We start from the raw sequence: 25,314 nt of genomic DNA, 5'->3' as shown, positions 1-25,314 counted from the left end.
TCTAGAGCCACGGGTGATCAAATCCGAGCACAGATCCGAGGGATATCAGACAATTAATATGTAACCAAGTAAGAATAAAACCGAATTAAGAATAAAATAATAATGCGGTGAAAGAAACTAAAATGAAAATCCTCAAACCTTAAATAATAAATTAATATAATTTAAATCCGTACAACTCGGGAATCCACCTAGTGGACACCTAATTCCACAACTTTAAATAAATTTACAGAATTAAAATCCAAAACCAAAATAGAAAGGAAATCCTATGTAACCGAAAGAGTGAGTGTCTGTATCTGCATCAACACGATCAAACTCTAAGCCTGGTACTGGCGAATACCTGAAAAATAGGAGTGGGTCAGGCCCACATGCAAGTTCCAATCTACTACAATCCGTACATAAACCCGATACGCAGATACATCCTAGATAGCTCGGCAATATATACAATAGTCCATATATATATATATACACACACACTATAGGATGCTCACTAGCCTATAACATAGTTCAGCCTGGGTAGAAGGTGACATATAAAATACGCTTTTCAGCGGCCAAGTACCTAGACCTACCAGGGAACATTAGCTATATCTAGCTACTCAACCTTTGCAATATACGCACCCTAACCGTGATCAGGAGACTCAAGCTCGCATCACGGTACCATAAATATATATATAAATTCTTTCCTAAATGCAGAAAGATAAAACAAACATCCGTTATATCGTTCAACTGTTTTAGTTGACAGGACATGTATCCATGTAGGAGTTAAATATTTTAGTTAATCCATTCCGTGTGTATGAAAGGGTAGGACTTAGCTTTTTGATCAAATCCATCCCTGATATGTCACCGTTCCATACCGGTACATATAATGCAAATGATCCACAAATGATGCACATTCATTAGAACATCAAACATATCCAGAAACCAGCATAATAGAAATCAGATATTATTAAGATCCTATCATGCATCCAGTATATGATTAAACCATAAATCCTTCCTTTAAATTGTTAAAGTAATGATAAACAACTTAAATTATCTAATTCCATACAATTGATCGAACATAAATTTTAACAGTTCATCAATTAACATCCATAGCACAATATAATGACAAATAGAGTTATTACTGTGCACATTATACTAGACTGCCAAAAATACCTCCATACTAGTCCAGTTCGTTTGCTAAAATAAAACTAATAATCACAACCTACATCATCATTGACAGCATGCCAAGTAATGCTTAAATTACATGATGTCCCTTTAATCCTCACTATAGATCATGTGTCTGATATAACGACACTCAGAAATCTACCCGAAGTACATCTTATAAAACCCCAAAAGTATTCTCATACAAGTCCATTTAGTTCGCTAAAATAAAGCTAGCAACTAAAACTCCTACAATTCCTGTCGGCATGCAACCTATCAATTAAAATTACATGACGACCCTAACCATAGCATAAACAACCCTCTTGGAACTGAAACATGTCATTTATATCATTCGTATAAATTCCTAACACTTACCTTTATAGCAGTTCATTTAATTTGCTAGCCAACCCACGATTCCAATTCTCCTTCCTTCTTGACAGTATTGAACATTCTTATTTTAAAATTTATGTTGTCCATTCCCATGACCTGAATTAATACATCTTAGGTCTTAAACATCCTCTGTACACCATTTAGGAACCCCCATGAAACTCCAAAATTACCCTTTTACCCCTGAAGTATCAAAAATCACCAGAAAGACCCCCGGAGGGGTTTCTGTTCAAAGGAGCCAGCTCCCCCCCATGGGAGCCGGCTCTTCACCTTCCAGAGCCAGCTCTCCCTCATGGAGAGCCGGCTCTACCTTCTTGGGAGCCAGCTCCCTCATTTAGGGAGCCGGCTCTCTTCCCTTGAGAGCCGTCTCTGCTCCATTGCTTCGTCTCTGCTTCATCCGGTTGCCGTCTATGCGTCCGGCGAAGTCCAGTGTTCTATTCCAGACCTTTTTAAGATTTTTAAGGTTCCATTAATGCTCTTAAATCCCTAGAGACTCCTCCTATCCCAATGTGAACCAATTGACAAACAAAACTTAAACTACACACACAGTTTATGCAAGAATAAGTTTAAACTTAAAACGCATAACAGATTTCAGAAAACACCAAGCATGAATAAAGTCTATTTTTAAAAGTTTATTTAAGTTCCTGGAGTCTATATAAGATGCACAGAACACAAGTTTACAAGAGAGGAATAGACTGAAACTTGCCTTTAGATTTCAGTGTGAAACCTTAAGCGTCGTCTCTAAATTTAAGTTTCAGAATTCTCTAAGTCTGTTTCCCCTCTGCTCTGCTCACAATTCCCTTCCTCTATTGCTTCTTGGTTCCATCCAGAAGCAGCCTCTCTGTTCTTCCTCCAGTCTTCCTCCTTTAGCCTCACAGATTATATTCCGAAACTCTCTCTGTTTTCCTCTAAAAGAAACTATTTCGTGAATAGGGTTTTTTTTTCCTAACAGACGTAAAAGACGTAAAAGAACATAAAAATATATAGCCATCTATAAAACCCTAACCCTAATTCCAATCCTAACATGTGACGGCTAAAACTCACAAAAGAAAACCCTAAATTTACACTATATATAAAACCAAATAAAATAAATAATCCATTTAAACCATAAATTAATCAAATAATTAAATTAACTCACAAATAAAACAATTACAGTAAAACCACAAACTAATCAGATAATTCAAATTAAAACAATTTCAATTCAACAATTAAATTAAACACATAAATTATAATTAAGCAATTAAGCAAAACAAATAACAAATAAGTCCAATTATTAAATTAAAAAAAATGAAATACAAATCAAAATTGAAAATTAAATTCCCATTCCCATTTTATCCTTTTGAAAACTAGGGGTATTACATTCTTCCCCCCTAACAAAAGGAATTCCGTCCTCGGAATTCACAAAAATATGAATTAATATCTTTGCAAAATTTATTTCCGTTTTCGTGTGGCACAGCCCCTTTAGATGAGTGCCACCCAAATTTTAACACATCCAACCATATACAAGATTCCTATGTTTAAGAAATAGCATAAATGTGCAACTCCTAGATTGTATCTAGCAACGATCCAATCTTACCCAATATTTAATGAAGGGTAACCATCCCTCGTCCTTCCAATTCCATAGAACTAACACATAAAAGTCCTATGCATCCAGCGCTTAACAAGTTGGTAACGCTAAACAATAGGCTACTGCCGAAACCAATAACCAAAACCCGTGAAGAGTCAGTGCGATACATAAAACTGACTTTCCTCCAAAACACATTGCTTCCGATACGGAAAACCGCTCAAACAACCCTTCCCTGATAGAAAACTCCCATGTACGAGTTCAATTAGCTACAAAATCCGACTGTCGCCTCCAAACCGTGAGCACTCATTACCAAAAGAGAGCATGGTTTTCCAATGTATCCTTACATAAAGTCAAGGTCTTATTAGATAACCTCGCTTCCATGTCGGACCAACCAGTAAGAGATCGACACAACCCGACTATCTAAAATCCTAAACATTGTCGCACGAACCTCCTTGTGCCAACAATAGCACAGATAATATCTGAAACGGTAAGTAACGCTTTCAATTTCCCATGCCAACTTAGGATATATATCCTAAGCATATTTACCATGATTAAATAGAATATCACGATCCCATTTCCCATCTAGAGATACGAAGCATAGTTGTTGCTCCAACACCTTCAGAAAGCTCCTTTGACATAGCACCGGTTATCTTCCATATTGAATAACCACATGCTATAACTCCGTTATCAGCGCAATGTACAACTGATAAGAAATGCCAAAGTAAACTCCACTAAAGTGTAGTCCACAAGCGAACTTGCTCTATCCACTACTCTTAAACCATATGGAATTAAAATTCCAACAAATGTCAGTAATTTCTACCAACCATCCCCTCCTGATTAGTCCTACTCCCATTTCGATATAAGAAAGGACTAAAACCTCCAGTGATATCCAAGTATCAATTTTCCACCTTACTAACAGATGATACTCTTGGAGACAGTTATGTACATGTCCCTATCCGTACCGCACCAAAACTAACATTGTATGTCGGGATGCAAACCATAACCAGTTGACTGCACCGTAAAATTTATGAATTTTACAGCTCAGTCACTCCGACCTTCCTAGAAGCAGAAAGATAACTACCAATCTTCCTTCAGTACCTTAAACTCATCTGAGTAAGGTACTACCTCCTGTGGGGTTAGCTCAAATATTCTAAGTTAACCACTTCCATTTCCCTGGTAACAGCAGGTGTTATAATTTCCATATGTTAAACCACAACGGATTGTGCAATAACCACCGAAGGTTCAATTACCATACCGGTTGATAAGATCATCCTCTTCCCTATTACTTCCACCAGACGAAGCTTAACGCAAAGTGTGAATCACCACATCTATCCATCTAAGCCGTCTCGTGATCCGCGCTATTCGTAGGAACTGATATCTTACTAGTTCCCAAAATAGACAAAATGAAACTGATTTAATTTTATCAATCAACGATCTCCCAACCAGAATCCTGACCCTTGTGTAGAATTAGTAATCTCTTATCTTAATCCGTGGAAACTACTCTGTCAGTCCCGCTCTAGCATGAGAAGTGGCCGCAAGGATCTAATGATCTCTGACGGTCCATCTAGATTATTTACCAAACATCAGACTTTGAGACAGATATTAGATGTTCGGTCTCATCTTCAAGTCTTTGACATCTTACTTTTCTAACACAAGTAAGTGTCTATTAGACATCCCGTTTAACTGCAACCGCATATGGAAATCTTTTCATCCTCCAAATAGTCAAAAAAAAATTCAAGCAACAACTACTTGTTGCGAACGGTAACCTAAAAAAAATTTCCATATTATTTGTACAAATGAGTGACTCTGCCTCCTCCTTGATATGCATCGCCAGCACCTCCTCCTAATGACACCCCCTAATGAGAATAAAATTCTTGATTAAGAATTGATTGATGACTAGTAAATTCGTCTACTATCCTCAGTCGGTGTCATTCCAACAAGTACTTAAACCAGTACCAAAATCCTCTTACTGACTTAGGAACACCTGTTTAAAATTTTCCTATAAGATATTCAGCCAAGCCAGTTCCTTCGATAAACCAGCATGGCGTTACAGCTTATCCAATGAATCTATATCATTTGACTCAAAACTGCTGGTTTTTCTTATCCCATCCTGAACACATACTACAACCACGCATGTCTAGGTTCATTTGATTGACTAAAGTTAGATATACTAACCAAATCCTATGATCACATGCCTACAATCCTAACGTAATTAACGTTATTCCTCTAAAACGGTAATTAACTGATACTTGACAAAAAAGAAACACATAAAGCACACATAATAAAACACAATAAACTCCTACGTAAAACATCGTTCTTCCTAGCAAAGAAAATCTCTTTTAGAAATCAACTTTACCCGATTGGTTCACAATCTCCTTTCTACAGTTTCGGAGGTAATCACCCAACCTCGAAACATAGCTCAAAACCAACTCCATTTGCCTCAGTAAATGCCAAAGGCTTAACCTTCATCCTCCTTATACACAGGATACAAACCGTCTAATGTAGCTGTATAAAGCAACTTAGATCATCAAAACCTAATCCCCATACTACCCGGAATGTGCTTAATAATCTTTGCTTCATTCTGAGAAGAACTTCATCTGATTCCCAAACCCCTGAAGAGTTCCCCTTATCTACCTCATTTAAAGGTAATACACAAGGTTAACTATCCACCTCAACTCTATGAGTATCGTTCACTATACTATTAGCGAACAAGATCACTTTCACGTGATCCTTGATTTTCAACATTTAATACCCTCTTTCTTGGGTTTGTTGAAATCTCCTCCACTAGAATCCTCTTTGGACTCCTATTCCTCGGCTGTCTCCTTTATGAGAATAACTAAAATCGTGTTAGTCCCTTTATACGGGGACCTAAAACACACTCCTATATCCCTCATTGGCTTATACTTCTAAAAGTATTGCCAACCGGAACTAAACCTTAAATCCCAAGTTCTGCTTCTAATAGAGAACTCGATAACGTACTCCTCTACTCCTTCGGTCTGATTCGCTGTCACCGCAGACCACATCCTCCTTCTAGTGTCAACCATTCCATAATTATGGAATATAATTGACATCAGGAGCTCCTCCTAATGAACCGTAAAAGAGTACAACGAATCCTAATATGGCTCTAAGTTTTTAAGAGACGCAACGTAGAAGACTTCTAACAAAAGACACTCCTAAGGACACTAGAACCTGGAGTGCTCTGATACCAACTGTGATACCCCTCGATTCTAGAGCCACGGGTGATCAAGTCCGAGCACAGATCCGAGGGATATCAGACAATTAATATGTAACCAAGCAAGAATAAAACTGAATTAAGAATAAAATAATAATGCGCTGAAAGAAACTAAAATGAAAATCCTCGAACCTTAAATAATAAATTAATATAATTTAAATCCGTACAACTCGGGAATCCACCTAGTGGACCCCTAATTCCACAACTTTAAATAAATTTACAGAATTAAAATCCAAAACCAAAATAGAAAGGAAATCCTATGTAACCGGAAGAGTGAGTGTCTGTATCTGCATCAACACGATCAAACTCTAAGCCTGGTACTGGCGAATACCTGAAAAATAGGAGTGGGTCAGGCCCACATGCAAGTTCCAATCTACTACAATCCGTACATAAACCCGATACGCAGATACATCCTAGATAGCTCGGCAATATCTACAATAGTCCATATATATATATATATACACACACACTATAGGATGCTCACTAGCCTATAACATAGTTCAGCCTGGGTAGAAGGTGACATATAAAATACGCTTTTCAGCGACCAAGTACCTAGACCTACCAGGGAACATTAGATATATCTAGCTACTCAACCTTTGCAATATACGCACCCTAACCGTGATCAGGAGACTCAAGCTCGCATCACGGTACCATAAATATATATATATAAATTCCTTCCTAAATGCAGAAAGATAAAACAAACATTCGTTATGTCGTTCAACTGTTTTAGTTGACAGGACATGTATCCATGTAGGAGTTAACTATTTTAGTTAATCCATTCCGTATGTATGAAGGGGTAGGACTTAGCTTTTTGATCTAATCCATCCCTGATATGTCACCGTCCCATACCGGTACATATAATGCAAATGATCCACAAATGATGCACATTCATTAGAACATCAAACATATCCAGAAACCAGCATAATAGAAATCGGATATTATTAAGATCCTATCATGCATCCAGTATATGATTAAACCATAAATCTTTCCTTTAAATTGTTAAAGTAATGAAAAACAACTTAAATTATCCAATTCCATACAATTGATCGAACATAAATTTTAACAGTTCATCAACTAACATCCATAGCACAATATAATGACAAATAGAGTTATTACTGTGCACATTATACTAGACTGCCAAAAATACCTCCATACTAGTCCAGTTCGTTTGCTAAAACAAAACTAATAATCACAACCTACATCATCCTTGACAGCATGCCAAGTAATGCTTAAATTACATGATGTCCCTTTAATCCTCACTATAGATCATGTGTCTGATATAACGACACTCAGAAATCTACCCGAAGTACATCTTATGAAACCCCAAAAGTATTCCTATACAAGTCCATTTAGTTCGCTAAAATAAAGCTAGCAACTAAAACTCCTACAACTCCTGTCGGCATGCAACCTATCAATTAAAATTACATGATGACCCTAACCATAGCATAAACAACCCTCTTGGAACTGAAACATGTCATTTATATCATTGGTATAAATTCCTAACACTTACCTTTATAGCAGTTCATTTAATTTACTAGCCAACCCACGATTCTAGTTCTCCTTCCTTCTTGACAGTATTGAACATTCTTATTTTAAAATTTATGTTATCCATTCCCATGACCTGAATCAATACATCTTAGGTCTTAAACATCCTCTGTACACCATTTAAGAACCCCCATGAAACTCCAAAATTACCCTTTTACCCCTGAAGTATAAAAAATCACCAGAAAAACCCCCGGAGGGGTTTCTGTTCAAAGGAGCCGGCTCCCCCCCATGGGAGCCGGCTCTTCATCTTCCAGAGCCGGCTCTCCCTCATGGAGAGCCGGCTCTACGTTCTTGGGAGCCGGCTCCCTCATTTAGGGAGCCGGCTCTTTTCCCCTGAGAGCCGTCTCTGCTCTATTACTTCGTCTCTGCTTCGTCTGGTTGCCGTCTATGTGTCCGGCGAAGTCCAGTGTTCTATTCCAGACCTTTTTAAGATTTTTAAGGTTCCATTAATGATTATAAATCCCTAGAGACTCCTCCTATCCCAATGTGAACCAATTGAGAAACAAAACTTAAACTACACATACAGTTTATGCAAGAATAAGTTTAAACTTAAAATGCATAACAGATTTCAAAAAACACCAAGCATGAATAAAGTCTATTTTTAAAAGTTTATTTAAGTTCCTGGAGTCTATATAAGATGCACAGAATACAAGTTTACAGGAGAGGAATAGACTGAAACTTGCCTTTAGATTTCGGTGTGAAACCTTAAGCGTCGTCTCTAAATTTAAGTTTCAGAATTCTCTAAGTCTGTTTCCCCTCTACTCTGCTCAGAGTTCCCTTCCTCTATTGCTTCTTGGTTCCATCCAGAAGTAGCCCCTCTGTTCTTCCTCCAGTCTTTCTCATTTAGCCTCACAGATTATATTCCGAGACTCTCTCTGTTTTCCTCTAAAAGAAACTATTTCGTGAATAGGGTTTTTTGTCCTAACAGACGTAAAAGAACATAAAAATATATAGCCATCTATAAAACCCTAACCCTAATTCCAATCCTAACATGTGACGGCTAAAACTCACAAAAGAAAACCCTAAATTTACACTATATATAAAACCAAATAAAACAAATAATCCATTTAAACCATAAATTAATCAAATAATTAAATTAACTCACAATTAAAACAATTACAGTAAAACCACAAACTAATCAGATAACTCAAATTAAAACAATTTCAATTTAACAATTAAATTAAACACATAAATTATAATTAAGCAATTAAGCAAAACAAATAACAAATAAGTCCAATTATTAAATTAAAAAAAAATGAAATACAAATCAAAATTGAAAATTAAATTCCCATTCCCATTTTATCCTTTTGAAAACTAGGGGTATTACAATTTCGCAGTTAACCCTTTTGTAGGGGCCATTGTGCAATTAACGAAAGTTATTGCAAAAATGTCTCGTCTGAAGTCTGGATCCTCGTACGGGATTCATTTTCACTTTTCGTTAACTCGTAAATCCATAGAATTTTCTTCTGGTCATTTTTCTCCAGTTTTAGAGTTTTAGGACCTAGTTGCCGCCGAACTTATTCTGGGCATAACTTTCTGCTCGGGACTCAGTTTTTAACGCTGTTTCTTCTGTTGTTCATATTTTCTCATTTTGAATCTTTTTTATTCACGGAGTTTTGCTGTTTGAGCGCGTTTGCTCAAAATCCACTTTTCCGGATCCGGCGGGGCCCTTCCGGGGCAGTTTTTTAGACTTACTATAAATAGGATGCCCTAAAGTGAAAAATCAGATTTTGGTCATCTTCCCCACCTCTCTTGGCCGGATCTCCTAGCAGCCATGGCTGCCACTTTCTCTCTCCTCCTTTGGTCCAATTTTCCTTGGTAGAAATCTTTCGGCCTTAGCATTTATTGCTTCCCTCGACGTGCTCTACCTTTTGCCCTTATTAGAATCCATTTCAACCTATTTTTCGGGTTCGGGTTTGGAGTCAAGTTGAGATTTTCATGGGGCTTCTTGCGGATACTTTTTCACGGTGTTGTCCCCGACAAAACCACTCGGTATCGTCGAATTCGGAGCACTTTTATTTTGGTGGGCCTTTGGGATTTTCATCTCAAATTGAGGTATGAGGTGTTATAGGTTTAATTCTTATTATATAACATGCTATTGATGCTTATATAACTTGATTACATGCTTTAGTATGAAATCTAGAGATTTTATTATTTAATTTTCTTGTATTGGATTTGATTTTTCCGGTTGCTTATGACTAGTTTTAAACATGTAGCATGGTAATATAATACTCTATAATATGGTCATTGATATATATTAAATTGAGGGAATTTGAACAAGAATTAAAGATTTTATTTAATATTTATCTTGAATAAAATATTAAATCATATGGCCTTAACTAGCTTAAAATCAATATGTGTTAGCATATTAAATTAGGCCTTAGCATGCACTCCAACATAGTTGAATTTGAAAGTAATTAGAGGTATTTTGAAAATTAGTAATTATTAATTAATTTAATTAATTAATTTACCCCGAGTGCACTATTCACTCTATTTAAATTCTGACTTGATATTCTTAACTTACATACCATATAGCTTCACATATATTTGATTTAGAATATTCGGTTTGGTTTTGAAACCTTTTTTTTAATTAAATTCCATATTTAAGATTTAATCCTCATGGTGATATACAACTTGGAATTGTATTGTGGCATGCTAGAAAATTAAGCTTAGGTATAGTTGTTCACATATATTAAATTGGGATTAATTGCATGAGAATTGCAACTTTTAATTTATATTTAACTTTAGTGAAAGTTAAATTCACATGGTCGTAAATTGAGTGAAATAAACTTGTAATATGATATTACATTAGTCCTTGGCATATTCTCTAAGATATGTTAAATTGAGAGCATTTGGTTAAATTTAAAAATCTAGAGATTTTAATTAAAAGAATTAATTAAAATCTATTTTGTGGTCCCATTAGCTTAATTAAGGTTTTAACTTGATATTTGTATTGATCATGACTTGTTTACTTGCATGTATTAATTTAAGACTATTTGAAGTTGTTGTAGAACCTTGGGATTTAAATTAGCATGATTTAATTGAAGTTCTACCTTGTTGTTGTATTTAAACTCATGAGCTTATGTTTTCAATATTGAATATATTGTTGTCTTGCGTAATAATTTGCACACTTCATATTTAACATCATTCATGCATAGCGTGTAACGAATCGCACACTGAAGATGCGATATTCATCATATCATATTAGTTATGGATTTAGAGCATGTATCGTATAGGTTTCCAAATTTGATTGTGCATGGTAGATAGTTGATTATCTTGTATATACATGCTGATATATACGTTGTTGCACTATTAGTTGATTTTAGAAACTTGGCGATGTCGTTGTTTGGCTATGGCTAGGACGTGGTTCTAGTACGGGGGATAGTCCTTCTATGTAGTCTAATGCGCACATAGGGAGGTTACCCATGGGCTAGTAACCCTAAAGTAACTATGTTGTCGGTCTGATCCGGCGTGACGTCCGAGTATCCACTTTGTTTGATTTCGCATTTAATTTTTAAGTTGATAACTAGATGATGTTGTAACTTGTTGTTTCTTATTTGTCGTTTCATTTTAAGTTACAGGATGTTAACTTTGCGAAATTATACTTTATGCGTTGTATTGGAAGTTCCAATGTTGGTTAAATTGCATCGATATTGAAAATCGTATTTTGACGTTCTAATAAAGCTTAGGATTGATCCTATTGATTCATTTATAACATAGACGTTAGGTGGCATGAACCACTACTGTTATTTTGTGCTTTAGATTCTAAGTTGATGGCTTTAAGAACTTAAATCTTGTTGCATTATATAACATGCTCTTTTGTTATTGAATTGCATGGATAATGTGATTCTTGTTAACTTGTATTCAAATATGCTTTTGTCATATTGTTTTGAAAATGCAATTCATGTTAATCTATGCTCAAGCATTCTTCTTGTCGTATTCTTTGGATTATCCCAACCATGATTCGTTTCATATACGTATGTATATCATGATTGTTGTTGCTTAGACTCTAAGGTAGCTTAGGATGCTCCCCGAGTCTCACTTGGACATAGACGTTAGGTGGCATGAGCCCCTTTAACATGTTTTACCTTAAGGTGATAAATTTGTAAAATGCTAGGTCGATGCATGCTCATCTCTTGCGAGTAGCTTTATGTTACTCACCCCTACGATACTGGGGTATATTTCAGGTACGAAGACTTGGTTCATGACGCCTAGTATTCTTTGGATGTCGTGTAGCTTTCAAGTTTCCATTTCATGCGAATGTTAGCATGAAATGTCATTTTGTAGACTTATATGTAAAATTTGTATTCTTTGATTCTATGTATGTAATGTATACATAAGTGCACTCCTTTCAATGTATTTGACATGTATGAGATGAGGCCGGAGGCCAATGACATGTGTTTTGTATTCTATACAACTTTTTAACTTCATGAAATATTATGAAAACCTTGAAAAATCGCAAGTCATTGCTTCACCACGGTTGTATCGGGTGTGGGAATTCCATTTTCATTCTTTCATAGGGTGTTATTAATCTTGTATAAAGTGTAACCAAGGGCCAAATGGTCATTTGACTCCATTTTACATTTTTGGATTCCATATTTTCCATTCCAAGTCCATTTTTGCCTTTTTGCCCGTTGGGAAGTCGGATTTTGCATCGGCTATATTTTTAAGTCGTGGACCATTGTAACACGTCCAAATAGGTAAGTTACGTTTGTGTGCATGGTCGTTTCCGGGCAAAACCTTACCGTTTGTGTTTTGAGCTTCCTATGGACTCATTTTGAAGTTTTGTTACATAATCTGATTTTAGGGCACTTTGGGGTTTTCCTTCAGGAAATAAATTCCGTTCTTGACATGGTCACTTAGAAAACATGATTTTAGGGTGGGTTTCTTCTTCGTGTTTTTCCAGAAAATGTCGCCTTGGTTCCGGAAATCCCATGCAAAGTTCAACTTTCTGTTATGCATATAGCAGCTTTTTTAATCCTCTTGCCTTTTTCTGATCTAAGGGCATTCTGGGTACTTCATAGTGTTTATTTTTCTTTTTCGTTCGCCATCTAGGTAGAAAACATGATTTTATGGGGGGTTTGTTCTTCTTGATTTTACAAAAAAAAAATCATCTTAATGCCGAAAACAACTCGCAGATCTGGAAAATCTGGTCGTTCCAGGTTTTTCCGGAAAAAGTACTGATTTAAGGGGCATTTCGGGTATTTCACTTATAAAATAAAATCTTCTCTTAACATGGTCATGTAGAAAACATGATTTGGGGGGGGGGGCCAAAAAATGTGGTTTAAGCCCTCAAAACCACATTTGAAGTCCAAAAATCTGTGCAGGTCCTGCCCAGATTTGAACCTAGAAAGTTGTTTTTTTTTAAACTTTGAGGCTTCATATCTTCTTCGTCCCGACTCCAAATCAAGTGATTTTTAGTCTAAGTTTATTAGTTTTGTTGGTCTATATATAACAGTATGCACGATTGCATCAAATTATATCTTAAAAGACCATTTTACCCCTTGTAAAGTACCCTTGTCGCACTGATTTTAAACCCAAAAGTTGATTTTTTTGAAACTTTGACGTTTCATATCTTCTTCGTCCGGGCTCCAAATCAAGTGATTCTTGAGTCTAAATTCTTTAATTTTTCCTGATCTATCTAACGATATGCTCAGTTACATTCAGTTTTGTCAGAAAAGACCATTTTACCCCTGGCGAAGTACCCTTGCTACATTGATTTCAAACCCAAAAATGTGATTTTTATGTAACTTTGGAGTTTCATATTTTCTTCATCCGGACTTCGAATCAAGTGATTCTTGAGTCCATCTTGATTAGTTTTTTGTTATCCTTCCAATGGTGTGCTCAGTGGCACCCGAGTCCACAATTTTTCAGAAATGACTATTTTGCCCCTGGGGGCTTATTTGTCATATTTTTGGTCTTTTGCTTCTGCATCAGTTCTCATTGAGTTTCACGACCTCATGGAAGGTTATTTTGACTTCTTAGAGTCTTATTTTCTGTTTTCGCCTCCGCATATTGGATCCGTTATCGGGTCAATCTTCGGTTCATCACAAGACACGCTGGCCTAAAAATCAGGGTTGTCACAATCAAGGCTTGAAGCGTCGGTTTCGTTTCGAAACCTTCAGGCGAGTTCTTCTCTAACTTTCCTCTTAGAACTCATAAAGATTTCACCTTGAGTATCAAGGCTTTAATAAAATTTATTAATTAAATACCGATTAGTTATAATGAATTAAAAGTATGAAATATTATATTTTATTTTTTTATAACTTTGGATTTTAAATTAATCAATGTATGTGTTATATTTAGTTTTAAATCAACTGTTATACATGATCTATGACCCAAGAGGGTTATTTAGGGTTTATAGAACTTCGGGGAATTTTATATAATTTTTTTAGAATTTTCTGGTATTTTTTTATATTTTTTTAGGAATTTATTAGATTTATTTTCCTATGTTTTTTTGGAAGAATTATATATATATATATATATATATATATAGAAGCTTCAGTAGAAATCACTTCAGTAGGAATCGGCGTATCAATAGGATGTAATCCAGTGCGGCGCAATATATATATGTTACTATGCACGTGGATCGTGGCCCTTGGATTGGGCTGATGGGGGATGGTTGATTCGGTATGGCGCAGCACATGAAAAACATGGTGTGTACTCAAATAATAGCTGTTGGATTAAATGATGAAGGGTGAATGATCTAGCGCATCGCAGTATATGAAGATCTAGTGTGCGCATGCATCTGGACTGTAGATGTGGTCTAATCAACTTAGAAAAAATCTAGTGTGGCGCGAATCATTAGAGTTGATGCAGCAGGGAATCATAGTGCGCCATGTGTCGTATTTAATCCGATGCGGTTGTGCTCACAGTAGTATTTGAGCTCAGCCAATTATTTTGCCTATTTGTGACATAAAATTAAAACGGTCATAACTTAGTCATCTTAAATCAAAATTGGGTCATTCTTGATCTCAAATTCAAGCATTTTTCGTCCTCTTTCCAATTGTACCAATTTCATTATCAGATTCCTATCATACTAAGAGATATTTACATTTTATTTAAATGGTGTTGTAAAATTATTTAAACTGATATGGAGTATTTATAGGAAACCATTTGTGACGATATTTAGTGACGTTTAATTTGCGTAAATGTCATTAATTAATAGTTTGGTGATGGAAGGAGTTATATATATACTTAATTATATATGTGTATATATGATTTAATTAATTTATGTGTAGGATGGAAGGAACTATATGTATATATATATTCATTAATGTATATGTATATATGATTTTAAATAATCAAGGATTATTATTGAATGTATTATACATATATATATATTCTATAATATATGGGTACATGTATATATCATTTAAGATAATTAAATTATTATTCTTATTTGATATATTATAGTAGGCTGGTTATTAAATTAATCTTATGCATATAATATGCATGAAATGGTTATGTGTGAATTAATTTATTTTTAAGTTTAAAGTTGATACATAGTTGAATTGTAGGCATGGATGAGTTGTCATAGGCGTAAGTATTTTACCTAAGTATTTGTATGAATAAAATACATACACAGAAAGTATGGTTGAATTGTTAATTTAAAAGTATAAATATATATACTTAAAGGAGGCATGGTTGAGTTGTCAATGTATAAATAAATATATTTATAATGATATGGTTGATTTGCCAAATGTGTAAATAAATATACTTGTGGAGGCATGGTTGAATTGCTAATATATAAATAAATATATTTATAATGGCATGGTTTATTTGCCAAAGCATAGTTGAATTGGATGATTAAAATTTCATATATGGTTATTGAATGTGTAAGTTGAATTAGGATTAAATATTCTTATATTAGAATAATCTAGTATTTAAAGGTTAGTATATTATTTTATATTAATAAAATAATATTGGTGCAGACATGAATGATTTGTCAAAACTTGGATATTGGATATGTGATTTAAATAATTACAATTATTATTAGGGATTGGATTAAATATATTTTTTCTTTAATTATATTTTATTATTTAATGGTTTAATAATTGTTTAGGATTGAATTAAGGTTAAATGAATTTCTTTAAAAGAAATTGTGATTTGGTCTAGGAATGATTATTAATTTAATCATTGTTTAATGGTTTTAAATTTAATGAACCTATTAATGGATATGATTAGTGTATTATATATAATTATTTATACATATGTGTATCATTGTTTATTAAAGATAAAAACTTTAATAGGATTGGTTTTGGTGAAAAATGATTTGCTTATTGGTTTTCAGAGGCCTGGTAGAGAGAGCTTGCTCGTAGGGTTTAACCCACGATTTGTTTTTCAGGTTATTAGAAGTTCCAAGTCTCAAGGTTGAGGATCCGTAACTGGAGGACTTATCCATTCTTTCAGTTTATTCCAAAGTAGGATGATAAAATTATTTAATTTATAATTTACTGGATTATTAACTATTGTTTTAGGGGTCCTTGCATTATGGGATTCCCGAGCTGTATTTTTGGAGAAGTATTGATGAAAATATTATTTAATAGTTTTCCTCAATGAGTTATTTATTCTTTTTATTTTTTCTTATATTCTGTGCTTGTTTAAATACTTTAATTGTTTTTATATCCCCTGGTTTTGTGCGCGGACTTGATCAACCCGTGTCCCGAAATTAGGGGGTATCACAGATTCTGGCTTCAAGTTATTAAACCAGACATAGGCTGACCCTTTGAGGGTAGTAGGGAACGCCCTGCATATGATCTCATTTGGGACCGCTTGTAAGTTCATTAGTGACTTGAAAGTTTCCAGGTGATCGAGTGGGCCACGGGTTCCGTCGAAACTCTCAAGATAGGGCATCTTGAACTTCCTTGGCAATGGCAGAGCCATCACCCGAGGATTAAAAGGTAGATTTTTCTGCTGATCAACGTGGGTAGCTTCGGGCGTTCTCCAACATCGGAGACATCTTTTCGGCGACGAGCTGTCTGTGCACCAGAAATCTTCTGTTGTGGAGAATGAGCCGTTGAAGCACGACGGTTTCTTCATCTACCTCCCGTATGGCTGTGCCCAACTCTGTCATCATCGTCGTCACCTTCCATGACGGGTTTTGCAGGGATAGCTAAGTGGCGCATGATTGCTGCATTTTGCTGGACCAGTTGGTTCATACCTTGACTAAGGTTCTGAACATGTTGTTCCAATGCTGCAACACGTTCGCCGTCTTCCGGAGCACGCCTTAACACGCTCTCATGATGGGATGCATGCTCGGAATGTTCTCCCCTTAGGTGGTCGTCCCCGAGGCGAAGTTAGTTGTGGTGATGGTGTAATTGACGGTCACTATCATGATGCGACTGGTTCATACCATGCTTATGATGGTGACTGTCATCACCGTGCGATTGATTTCCACCATCAGGTTGATGGTGGCTGCTACCATCATGTGATTGGTCTTGGTGGCTTCCTCCATCAAGACGCAAGGGGTGCTGACTTCCTTCTCCAAGATGGACTCCGGATCACAACATCATTGTTATTCTAGGAAACTAATATCGTTTCCCACAGACAGCGCCAACTGATGATGCGAGATTCTGCGGTGACCCGAAGCGACATCGTACCTAAAAATGGAAGAGAAAGATGATCGAGTATCGGAGTGATACCGGCCTAAAAGCCTCCGACAATCAAGTCAGTGCTAGATTAGGAGGGTGGAAAGAAAGGTCAAAGCTCTCTTAGGGATTTGTGTCGTACCTTTTATGTTAACCTGAAAGCCCTCTTTATGGGGGTGTCAAGTTGTATTAAAGGAGGAGGAGTATTCCTTATATTTTTCCAACACGAAAGGGAGAACGTATTCTTATCCTTATCCAAGATAGTGGAGTTTATCTTGATTTACAGCTTTGTGTGACGGTCAAACTTCCTAGCTGAAGACTCCTCATCATTCGTGATTGACGTTCCGTTAAATGAGATGTGAAATATCAAATTTGACCTTACTATTTAAAATTAAATTAAAAGCTATAATTATTATTTTAACATATATTAGAAAATTTTAAATTATGAGTGACACCCTAGGAAATGTATAACTCTCAACTTAGAGACAGATAACAAAATGTAAGGAGAAATATATAGAAAGTAATTTTTTATTACACTTTTTCAAAATGGAAAAAAAATCTTTAAAAGTGGGTTAAATATATACATAACACCACTATATTATGATATTATTAGCACACACACTCCCTTGGGCATTTTCGGATGAGTAAAAGGGCAAAACGGCATTCCAACATTACTTTATGTCATATATTTGTCTGAGAGTTTTTTTCGTACATTGTTAAAAGAATAAGGAGGTTATTAGCACACTTTTTCAAATAGAGAGTGAAAGTGTTACGCAAAATATATATTGTGGGTATACTATATATATATATATATATATATATATATATATATATGTAATATATGGAGTTGTGTCGGGAGCCTTTCTCTCCGATTTTTGTTCCCGATCGGAGTTGTGTCATTTGGTGCTAAAAATCAACAGATTCTTCTCTCCGTTTTCCACCGACGGAGCCAAATGAAGATGCAAGAAAACTACTTTTTGTATTAGGAAAGTCTTTTCTTACACTCCAAACAATCTGCCTCCATTTCTTTTGCTAATTTCTATTTATAGAAGTGTATATTTGTCCTAAAATTTCTTTCTTGGCTTCCAGGCCTGACCACACTACAAGAATTATAGGTATTTGTGACGTATTCTAGGCACAGGACAAAAACTGTCACTAAATATATCCTTTTTAGGGGTAAAGTGCAAAAAACTCCCCCTAAACTTTACTCTTTCTCACTAAAAACCCCCCCTGAACTTCTATTTTAACAATAAACCTTCTAAACTATTTCAATTTTTACAGTAAACACCAGGTAACACTGTTCCGGCAGGTTTTCTCCGTAAGATGCACATGTGGCCTATGCTGCAATTTGAAAATGGCAATTTTATCCTTATTGAATAAATCCCCAAATTGAACCCTTTTTCAGTCTACAGTAAACCATACCTCCCCATAACTTCCTTCCCTAATGCCATCTTTCTCATGAAGGTCTCAGTCTCTATAAACACTCTCCAACCATTAAACAATCAGTAACGTCCCTCTTAAAATCGTGATACAGAGGAAATAAGTATACAAGTCATATGTGTGTGTGTGTGTGTGTGTGTATATATATATAGTTACACAAACCTAAGACCCATCTCATGGATCCCTTCACAAAATTCAAATACACCTTTGATCTATTTATCTTTTTCTGATTTTTCAAAATTGCCTAGTTGCTTCTTTCTTTGACGTGCCTCCAAAATTTCTCTCTTCTGCCAGTTTCCACCGGCCCCGTCTACGCCGGCGCAATATCGCCTCCCCTTACCACCACTCAACAGAGGGCACTTTTCATAACCGACCATCACTATCGTAATACATATATATATATATAGTTGAATAGAGGCCTTTTAACAAGCTAGACCACGGATCACCACTATTTTCTTCTCCAAATTCAAGTTCTCCAATTGGTGTCGCAGCCGGCAATTTGTTTGTGACATGGCCATTGCTCGTGGAAGAGTTTTACAAGGAGAAGTTAATTACTCAAGTGTTGAAGATTGGAGTCAGAGGTGTGGAATTCCAGATTTAGGATTATTGTGGGGAGAGACAAGATAGAGAGAGTTGTAGGTCGATTGATGGACGTTCGGCAAAATCCAGAGCTTTACTTCGCCAAATCAGGTTCCAATCAAAATATCCGAAGTCGGCACCCGTTGTCGCCGGTGATGGTCGTTGGCTGGTTCAATTGACGGAGGTTGTGATTGGTCGGTGATTCATGTGTTGCCGGATAAGGATAGCGTACATATGGAGAGAGTAGAGAGAGAGAGAGAGCGTAAGGAGGTGTTTGGCTGCTAACATGAAGTAGTGTTTGTGATATATATATATATATATATGGTGATGTGCTGGCAGATTCCTATTGGATATTGAGATTGGATTTTGATAAAACAATAAACCAGCGTCGTTTGGTCATAGGATAAAATGGTAATCTTCTATTTCCGGTTAACTCTGGTGACAGTGACTTTTAATTTTGTCCTTAAACGCAACTTTTTAATAGTTCAGGGGGGCAATGCTTAATTAAGGGGGGTTTTGTATAATTGCCTAATAGTACAAGGGATTTATTGCACTTTACCCCTTTTTTAGGGACGGTAAAAGCAAAAACTTAAATTCCATTTTTTTTTTTTAATAAAAATTAAATATAAAATGGGCTCTAGGGACGCTAAATGGACTGTCAATAATTCTCTATTGAGTAACGATGTAGTTTTGGCCCCTTTGTATATATATAGATCGTAACCGACTGGCAACCCTCTACATCTCTCTCACTTTGTTCTCTCTCGCGGTGCCCTATCTTTCTCCTGTCGCCCCCCTCTCTCTTTCTCTGAAGTCTGAAGACGATGACCATACCGATGCCGATGGCCTTATATCTCACTCACAAACATTTGGTTTGGTTCAATCCGTATTCCACATCAGATCATTCCGTTCGATTCAATCTCTTTGTTTCCAGTTGAAGCCCTAATACCTCACTCTCACTCCCACTCACTCTCATTCGGTTCAATATTTGTATTCGACATCAAATCGAATTGCTCCAGGTATTTCTTTCTCTATATATATATATCGATATGGCTCTTGATGTTGTGAGAATTAGTTCTTTACTTCAGGCGACTTGAGTTAGCAGGTTGTTATATAAGTTTAAGTTTCTGTGTTTAAGGTCATTTTTAAAAAATCACGTGTAACAGTTCTTCAACATTTTGCTAATTAAGTCAATTAGTATAGATGATATTGTTATGGATCGGCAATTTCATTGTGAATAATTGCAAAAGGCCTAACAATTAATAAGTTGTAATTGAGTTGTAAATTTTCAAGGCACTGTGTTCCTAATTGTAATTATTTTCATGTGGGTAGCTAATAAATTCTTGAGAGAATCTGAATTCTTGTTTGACTTTCACTTTCACCACTGATTTAGCTTAATCTGTAAGCCAATCGGTGTCTTTATCCAATAATTATTCGTTTAGATGACTGCATTTGCTGTTTTTAATTTTTTCCTCATATACTACATCTAATGGAGATAGATTCGGCTTCAATACTTGAAGATCAAGAGTCTGTATCTGAAATATGCTTTTAGTTCCGTAGATATAAAGTAGTTATGTATATGTTCGACAAGATGTTCGTGTGTTTTTTTTTTTTTTTTTTTATATCCTAATTTTATTTTGTTCACTGCCTTTTTCTTCTTTTTTTTTCCTGAAAACCTGAATTTTTAATTAGGACAGTTTTATTATTTACTAAAAAACTTTGATTGGTTTTTTTTGGGACAAGTAACTTTGATTAGATTTGCGTTTTACATTACTTTGAAACCTGCCTGTTGAATCAAAGGGTCTGTTTGTAGTAGTTGAATGGCTTTGACCAAGAAATTTTCTCTCTAAATGATTTTAGAAAGCAAGATGTTTGATTTGTACTATGATGTTATCTTTATTTTTTTTAAAAGTTAATTGTGTGTATGTACAGGTATGCAGAAATCCAAGATAGGTCATTGTTATGACAGCTACGGTGAACATCCCAAGATTATTTTGGATCTCTGTAGACACTTTGCAAGTCCTCATATAGTGGTTAGAAGCACTGTATGTTCTCTATTTTTGTGACTTTTTCAGTACAAATTTTTTTTTTATTATAAATTTTGTCAATTCTCAATTTTGGGTATGCAACAAAAACAAATTTTAGCAGTTCAAATCACTCACTAGTCGTAAATTTGTTCATTCAAGTGTGTTCCTAATTGTAATTATTTTCATGTGGGTAACTATTGAATTTGATACTTTTAGGGTAAAATTAATATTATTTATGTACAAATTTGTAGATTTCTTCATATGGGTATGTCTGATTTTTTTATACTAACTTTGTTGTTACTTGTTACAGGTGCATCATGCATGTATTGCCTAGAGGGATGTTTGGCTTCTCAACTTTTGGAATAGCAGTGGCACTTTTGGAAGACGTAAGAGAGATCACAAGAAATGGGGCCAAATTTGTGGATGGACAAGAGAGGGAGTATGCACAATGCCATTTCCATCCATTCCATATATTAATCATGTTGCATTTCATGTAGTTTCATGATTTTTTAGCACTATCTCTGATTGTTATTTTTTAGCACTATCTTTGATTGTTATTTTTTACTAGTATGTCATATTTATGTCTTCTTTCCCCCTTTTTTTTCTTTTTCCTCCGTAGAAAATCGAAGAGTGGAACCAATGAATTATTTTACATTCACCAGCATGAACCTGACTTTTGCGAGTTGTTCATAATAAGTGGTGGGAAACTTGTTACCTTGAGAGATGAAAATAATGGAGAATTTATAGAGGATGATAAATGACTTGTGGTATATAGCTAAGATGAGAGACAGGGTTAGTTTCAAAGTCCTGCTCAGAAAAATGTTTCCTGAAACTGCTACTAGTGAAAAATTTCTTGATAAAGGACTGTGATTATTGCCAATCTAGGATTTTGTCATGGTTTGCAAACAGAAATTAGAAGTTTAGTTGCAATTAATTATGTTTTTTTAATTTGGGAAAGGTATATTTCAATTCATCTCTTAATCTTGATTGTAGTGTTATTTAGTTGGTAGGTTAATATATGATTAATTGTTTTTGGGAAAATTTCCTATCATTAATGGCTTAGGTCCAATTTTGAATGGTGGTGTGCGCTATTAAATTTGGTCATCATTTATATTTCAATTATAATTCTAAAAAATGTTTTTATCTAAATTGCAGGATAAAATGGTAGAAAAGTCGTCATAAGCTGCTTTAAATTCTGATGGCACCATTCCAGAGAAAAAAGATGCAGTGATAATGCATAACCAGCTCTAACAGATGCTCGTGGGTTGTCATGTGGCTTCATGGTTGCAAGTTCTTCAAGTTGTCATCTTTCATCTTATGAAGAGGTTGTTATTTACCTTTCGGTGGAAGTCACAACAACTCGAACGGCCAACATGGTTCTCTTTTCTTTAGTCAATTGAATATTTAAGACATTTGAATTTTTGCTGTATTTTCTTTGGTTAATAGCATGTGTTGTAAATATTTTATCATAATGAACTATAAAGAGAATTCTTTTGGTACATATGATTTTTTTGGGCTGCATGCATTTGGTTTAACATGATGTTTTAATTTTTGAGGATGTTTGGAACCATTTGATTTTAATATATATATATATATATATAACAACACAAATCTAGAAGAGCAAAGAAAAATAAAATAGAATAAAATAAAAATCTATTGTCTATTAGGGACCATACTCAAAAACTGTCTCTAATATATAAACTATTAGGGACAGTAGGTACTATCCCTAATACAGTTAGGGACGGTGCAATAATTAGTGATCAATTATTAGGGACGGTCTTGGGTCGTTTAGGGGCAGATTGAACTGTCACTGAAAATCAAATTTCTTGTAGGAGAGTTGGGTGAAAGCTCGGAGGAGTAGAGCCTGGTAATTGCCTTACTCTGCTTCTGTTGGGTGGACTTGGGTGGGAATGGCCTCATGAGCCACTGGGTCTTTGGTTGGGCTCATGACTGACTGTGATCAATACCAAAAAATAAATAAATAAAGGTAATCAAACACTAGTCATATATAATTGATGAGAATCATACAATACAGGTACAAATATTTCAAAGATCAAATGCAAATAAAAAGACACAAAACAAAAGGTTCTAATGCAAATGACAAATCATAAAGATGAAATTCTGTACACAAGTGCTGATAACTCGGCCACTTGGATTAAGGTACGTACCGTCTACGCTTGCTAGCTAGCTAGCTACTTTGATGCACGTATGGAGTAGATGGTCTGCAAAAGCGCGAACATGAAAATGAATAGAGCACCAATGACTGATATCACTATCCATAAATTACCACCCAAATGCCGCGTCACCGTTGCCAATTGTTCACGAAAAGCGGTGCGGAAACGCTTCATCTCATTCCGTAGCTCAAGGTAATGGAAAGGTCGTGGATCAGTAATATTCTTGATAATTCCGTTAAAGATTTGCGCCACCGATTCACGTGAACCCAAATGGTTACATAGGACTTCTTTTTTCTCAAGCAATTTAACATCATCCACCGAATCTATTAGGATATCCATGAGAAAAGCATGGGACGTGAAGGAACTCTTAATCCAAGGGCAACATTGCTCGAAAGCAATAAGGTTTCTCAACAATGAGTCGGTGAAATTATAAACGCAGAAACGTGGGATTTCAAGCCGACCTCTCCAAAAACACCACAAACTATCACGACCCCTAAACCGAACATCAAACAGGTTCTTTGTTTTATGTTTCCGCAACTTGACTCCTTCAAAGTAAAGTTGCGTTCCTGTACCCGGTTTCTTCAGGTGCCATGGACATGCCCCTGACACTCCTCCTCCTCCTGCAATATTTTGGTCGACGGGTTGAGTTGCTTCGTGTCTCGTGCTAGGTTGCTCCTGGTGAGGCGCACGGCCTGGTACTCCACCTCCTCTTCCTCCTGGTTGGTAGCAAATGTGCAAGTGGGGGTATATGATAAGGAGTAGGAGTCCCATTCCTTTTCCCATTCTGGCTGACGGGTTGAGTTACTCCTGGCGAGGTGCACTGACTGGTACTACCTTGGGGTTCGTTAAAATGGCGAGGTGCATCATCATCATCCTCAACAACTGGTTGGTGGCAAATGTGTAAGAGATGGAGTATATGATAAGGATCACGAGTTCTATCCTTTTTTTTGAAGTCAACTGTATCTTCCAAGCCCATTCTATCACCGAAAAATGAGAGGATACATTCAATAAGGTTAGCACTACTACTACCACTTACAGGTTCCATAGATTCCACCGTGAGGCGGAACAATTCTTCAAGAGCAATGAAGGGAATCTGGTTCTCAAGCAGTAGCAAGTCACGTAGTATGGCAGAGTGCCTGAAAGCATCCTGCAAGATTGGCTCTTTTTCCTTCTTGTAATGCCTGTATATAAGTTCGATAATGAAGCAACCATCAATTAGCATCATTTCTACAAGACGACTACTACTGGTGTCATCGTCAACCACCTCCTGCAGCAGCTTACAATCTGGATATCATTTCTTGAAATCTTCTTCCTTCCTTAACATTGCTTCCACACAATCTTTTCTTGTTTGCTCGAAATTTTGTGTTCGTTCAAACAAGAAATGCATGTAGCTCACCTTGTCGGCCTCCATTGTTTTCAGAAATTCATTTCTGTTGTGGAGAGGCCCAATAGATACGACGCTAGGGGTGTAAGCTTTTCCATTTTCTTCACGGAGCATATTGGGGACACTTTTTATGACCGGTAACCGTGGCCAGGCATTATCCTGCCTGAACAGGAGGTCATAGTTTTGTCTGTTGTCTTTGATCTTAATCACTACAGACTCCATAACCCTATTAAAGCTTTCTTCTTTGATCTCCAT

At 35.9% G+C, this 25,314-nt stretch overlaps 1 protein-coding gene and 1 long non-coding RNA gene across 2 annotated transcripts; one reads left to right on the top strand and one right to left on the bottom strand.

Moving 5' to 3' along the window:
- The first annotated feature begins 20,186 nt into the window (after positions 1–20,186).
- On the top strand, positions 20,187–23,002 carry LOC132279088 (uncharacterized). Its single transcript, XR_009471209.1, has 4 exons — positions 20,187–20,493; positions 21,407–21,519; positions 21,812–21,940; positions 22,657–23,002. It is a non-coding gene; the product is annotated as an uncharacterized LOC132279088 (long non-coding RNA).
- Positions 23,003–23,693: 691 nt separating this feature from the next.
- LOC132277467 (UPF0481 protein At3g47200-like) lies at positions 23,694–25,314 on the bottom strand. The gene is made up of 3 exons (XM_059779320.1): positions 25,072–25,314; positions 24,510–24,942; positions 23,694–24,391 (listed from the first exon to the last, which is right to left on the bottom strand). The coding sequence occupies exons 1-3, from the start codon at positions 25,312–25,314 to the stop codon at positions 23,694–23,696; spliced, it is 1,374 nt and encodes a 457-aa protein (XP_059635303.1).

Source organism: Cornus florida, unplaced genomic scaffold (assembly GCF_030987335.1).
Source record: "Cornus florida cultivar Cherokee Brave unplaced genomic scaffold, ASM3098733v1 CherokeeBrave_3.0.0_Hap2_Chr10, whole genome shotgun sequence".
NCBI classification, from domain to species: domain Eukaryota; kingdom Viridiplantae; phylum Streptophyta; class Magnoliopsida; order Cornales; family Cornaceae; genus Cornus; species Cornus florida.
Note: the sequence above shows the minus strand (reverse complement) of the source record. Positions and strands in the feature narration are given on the sequence as shown.

Coding starts and splice junctions, on each gene's coding strand:
- LOC132277467 (XM_059779320.1), bottom strand. CDS start 25,314: ATGGAGATCAAAGAAGAAAGCTTTAATAGGGTTATGGAGTCTGTAGTG. Junction 24,943..25,071: donor AAACAATGGAGGCCGACAAG/GTGAGCTACATG, acceptor AAGCTGCTGCAG/GAGGTGGTTGACGATGACAC. Junction 24,392..24,509: donor CCATTTTAACGAACCCCAAG/GTAGTACCAGTC, acceptor GCTACCAACCAG/GAGGAAGAGGAGGTGGAGTA.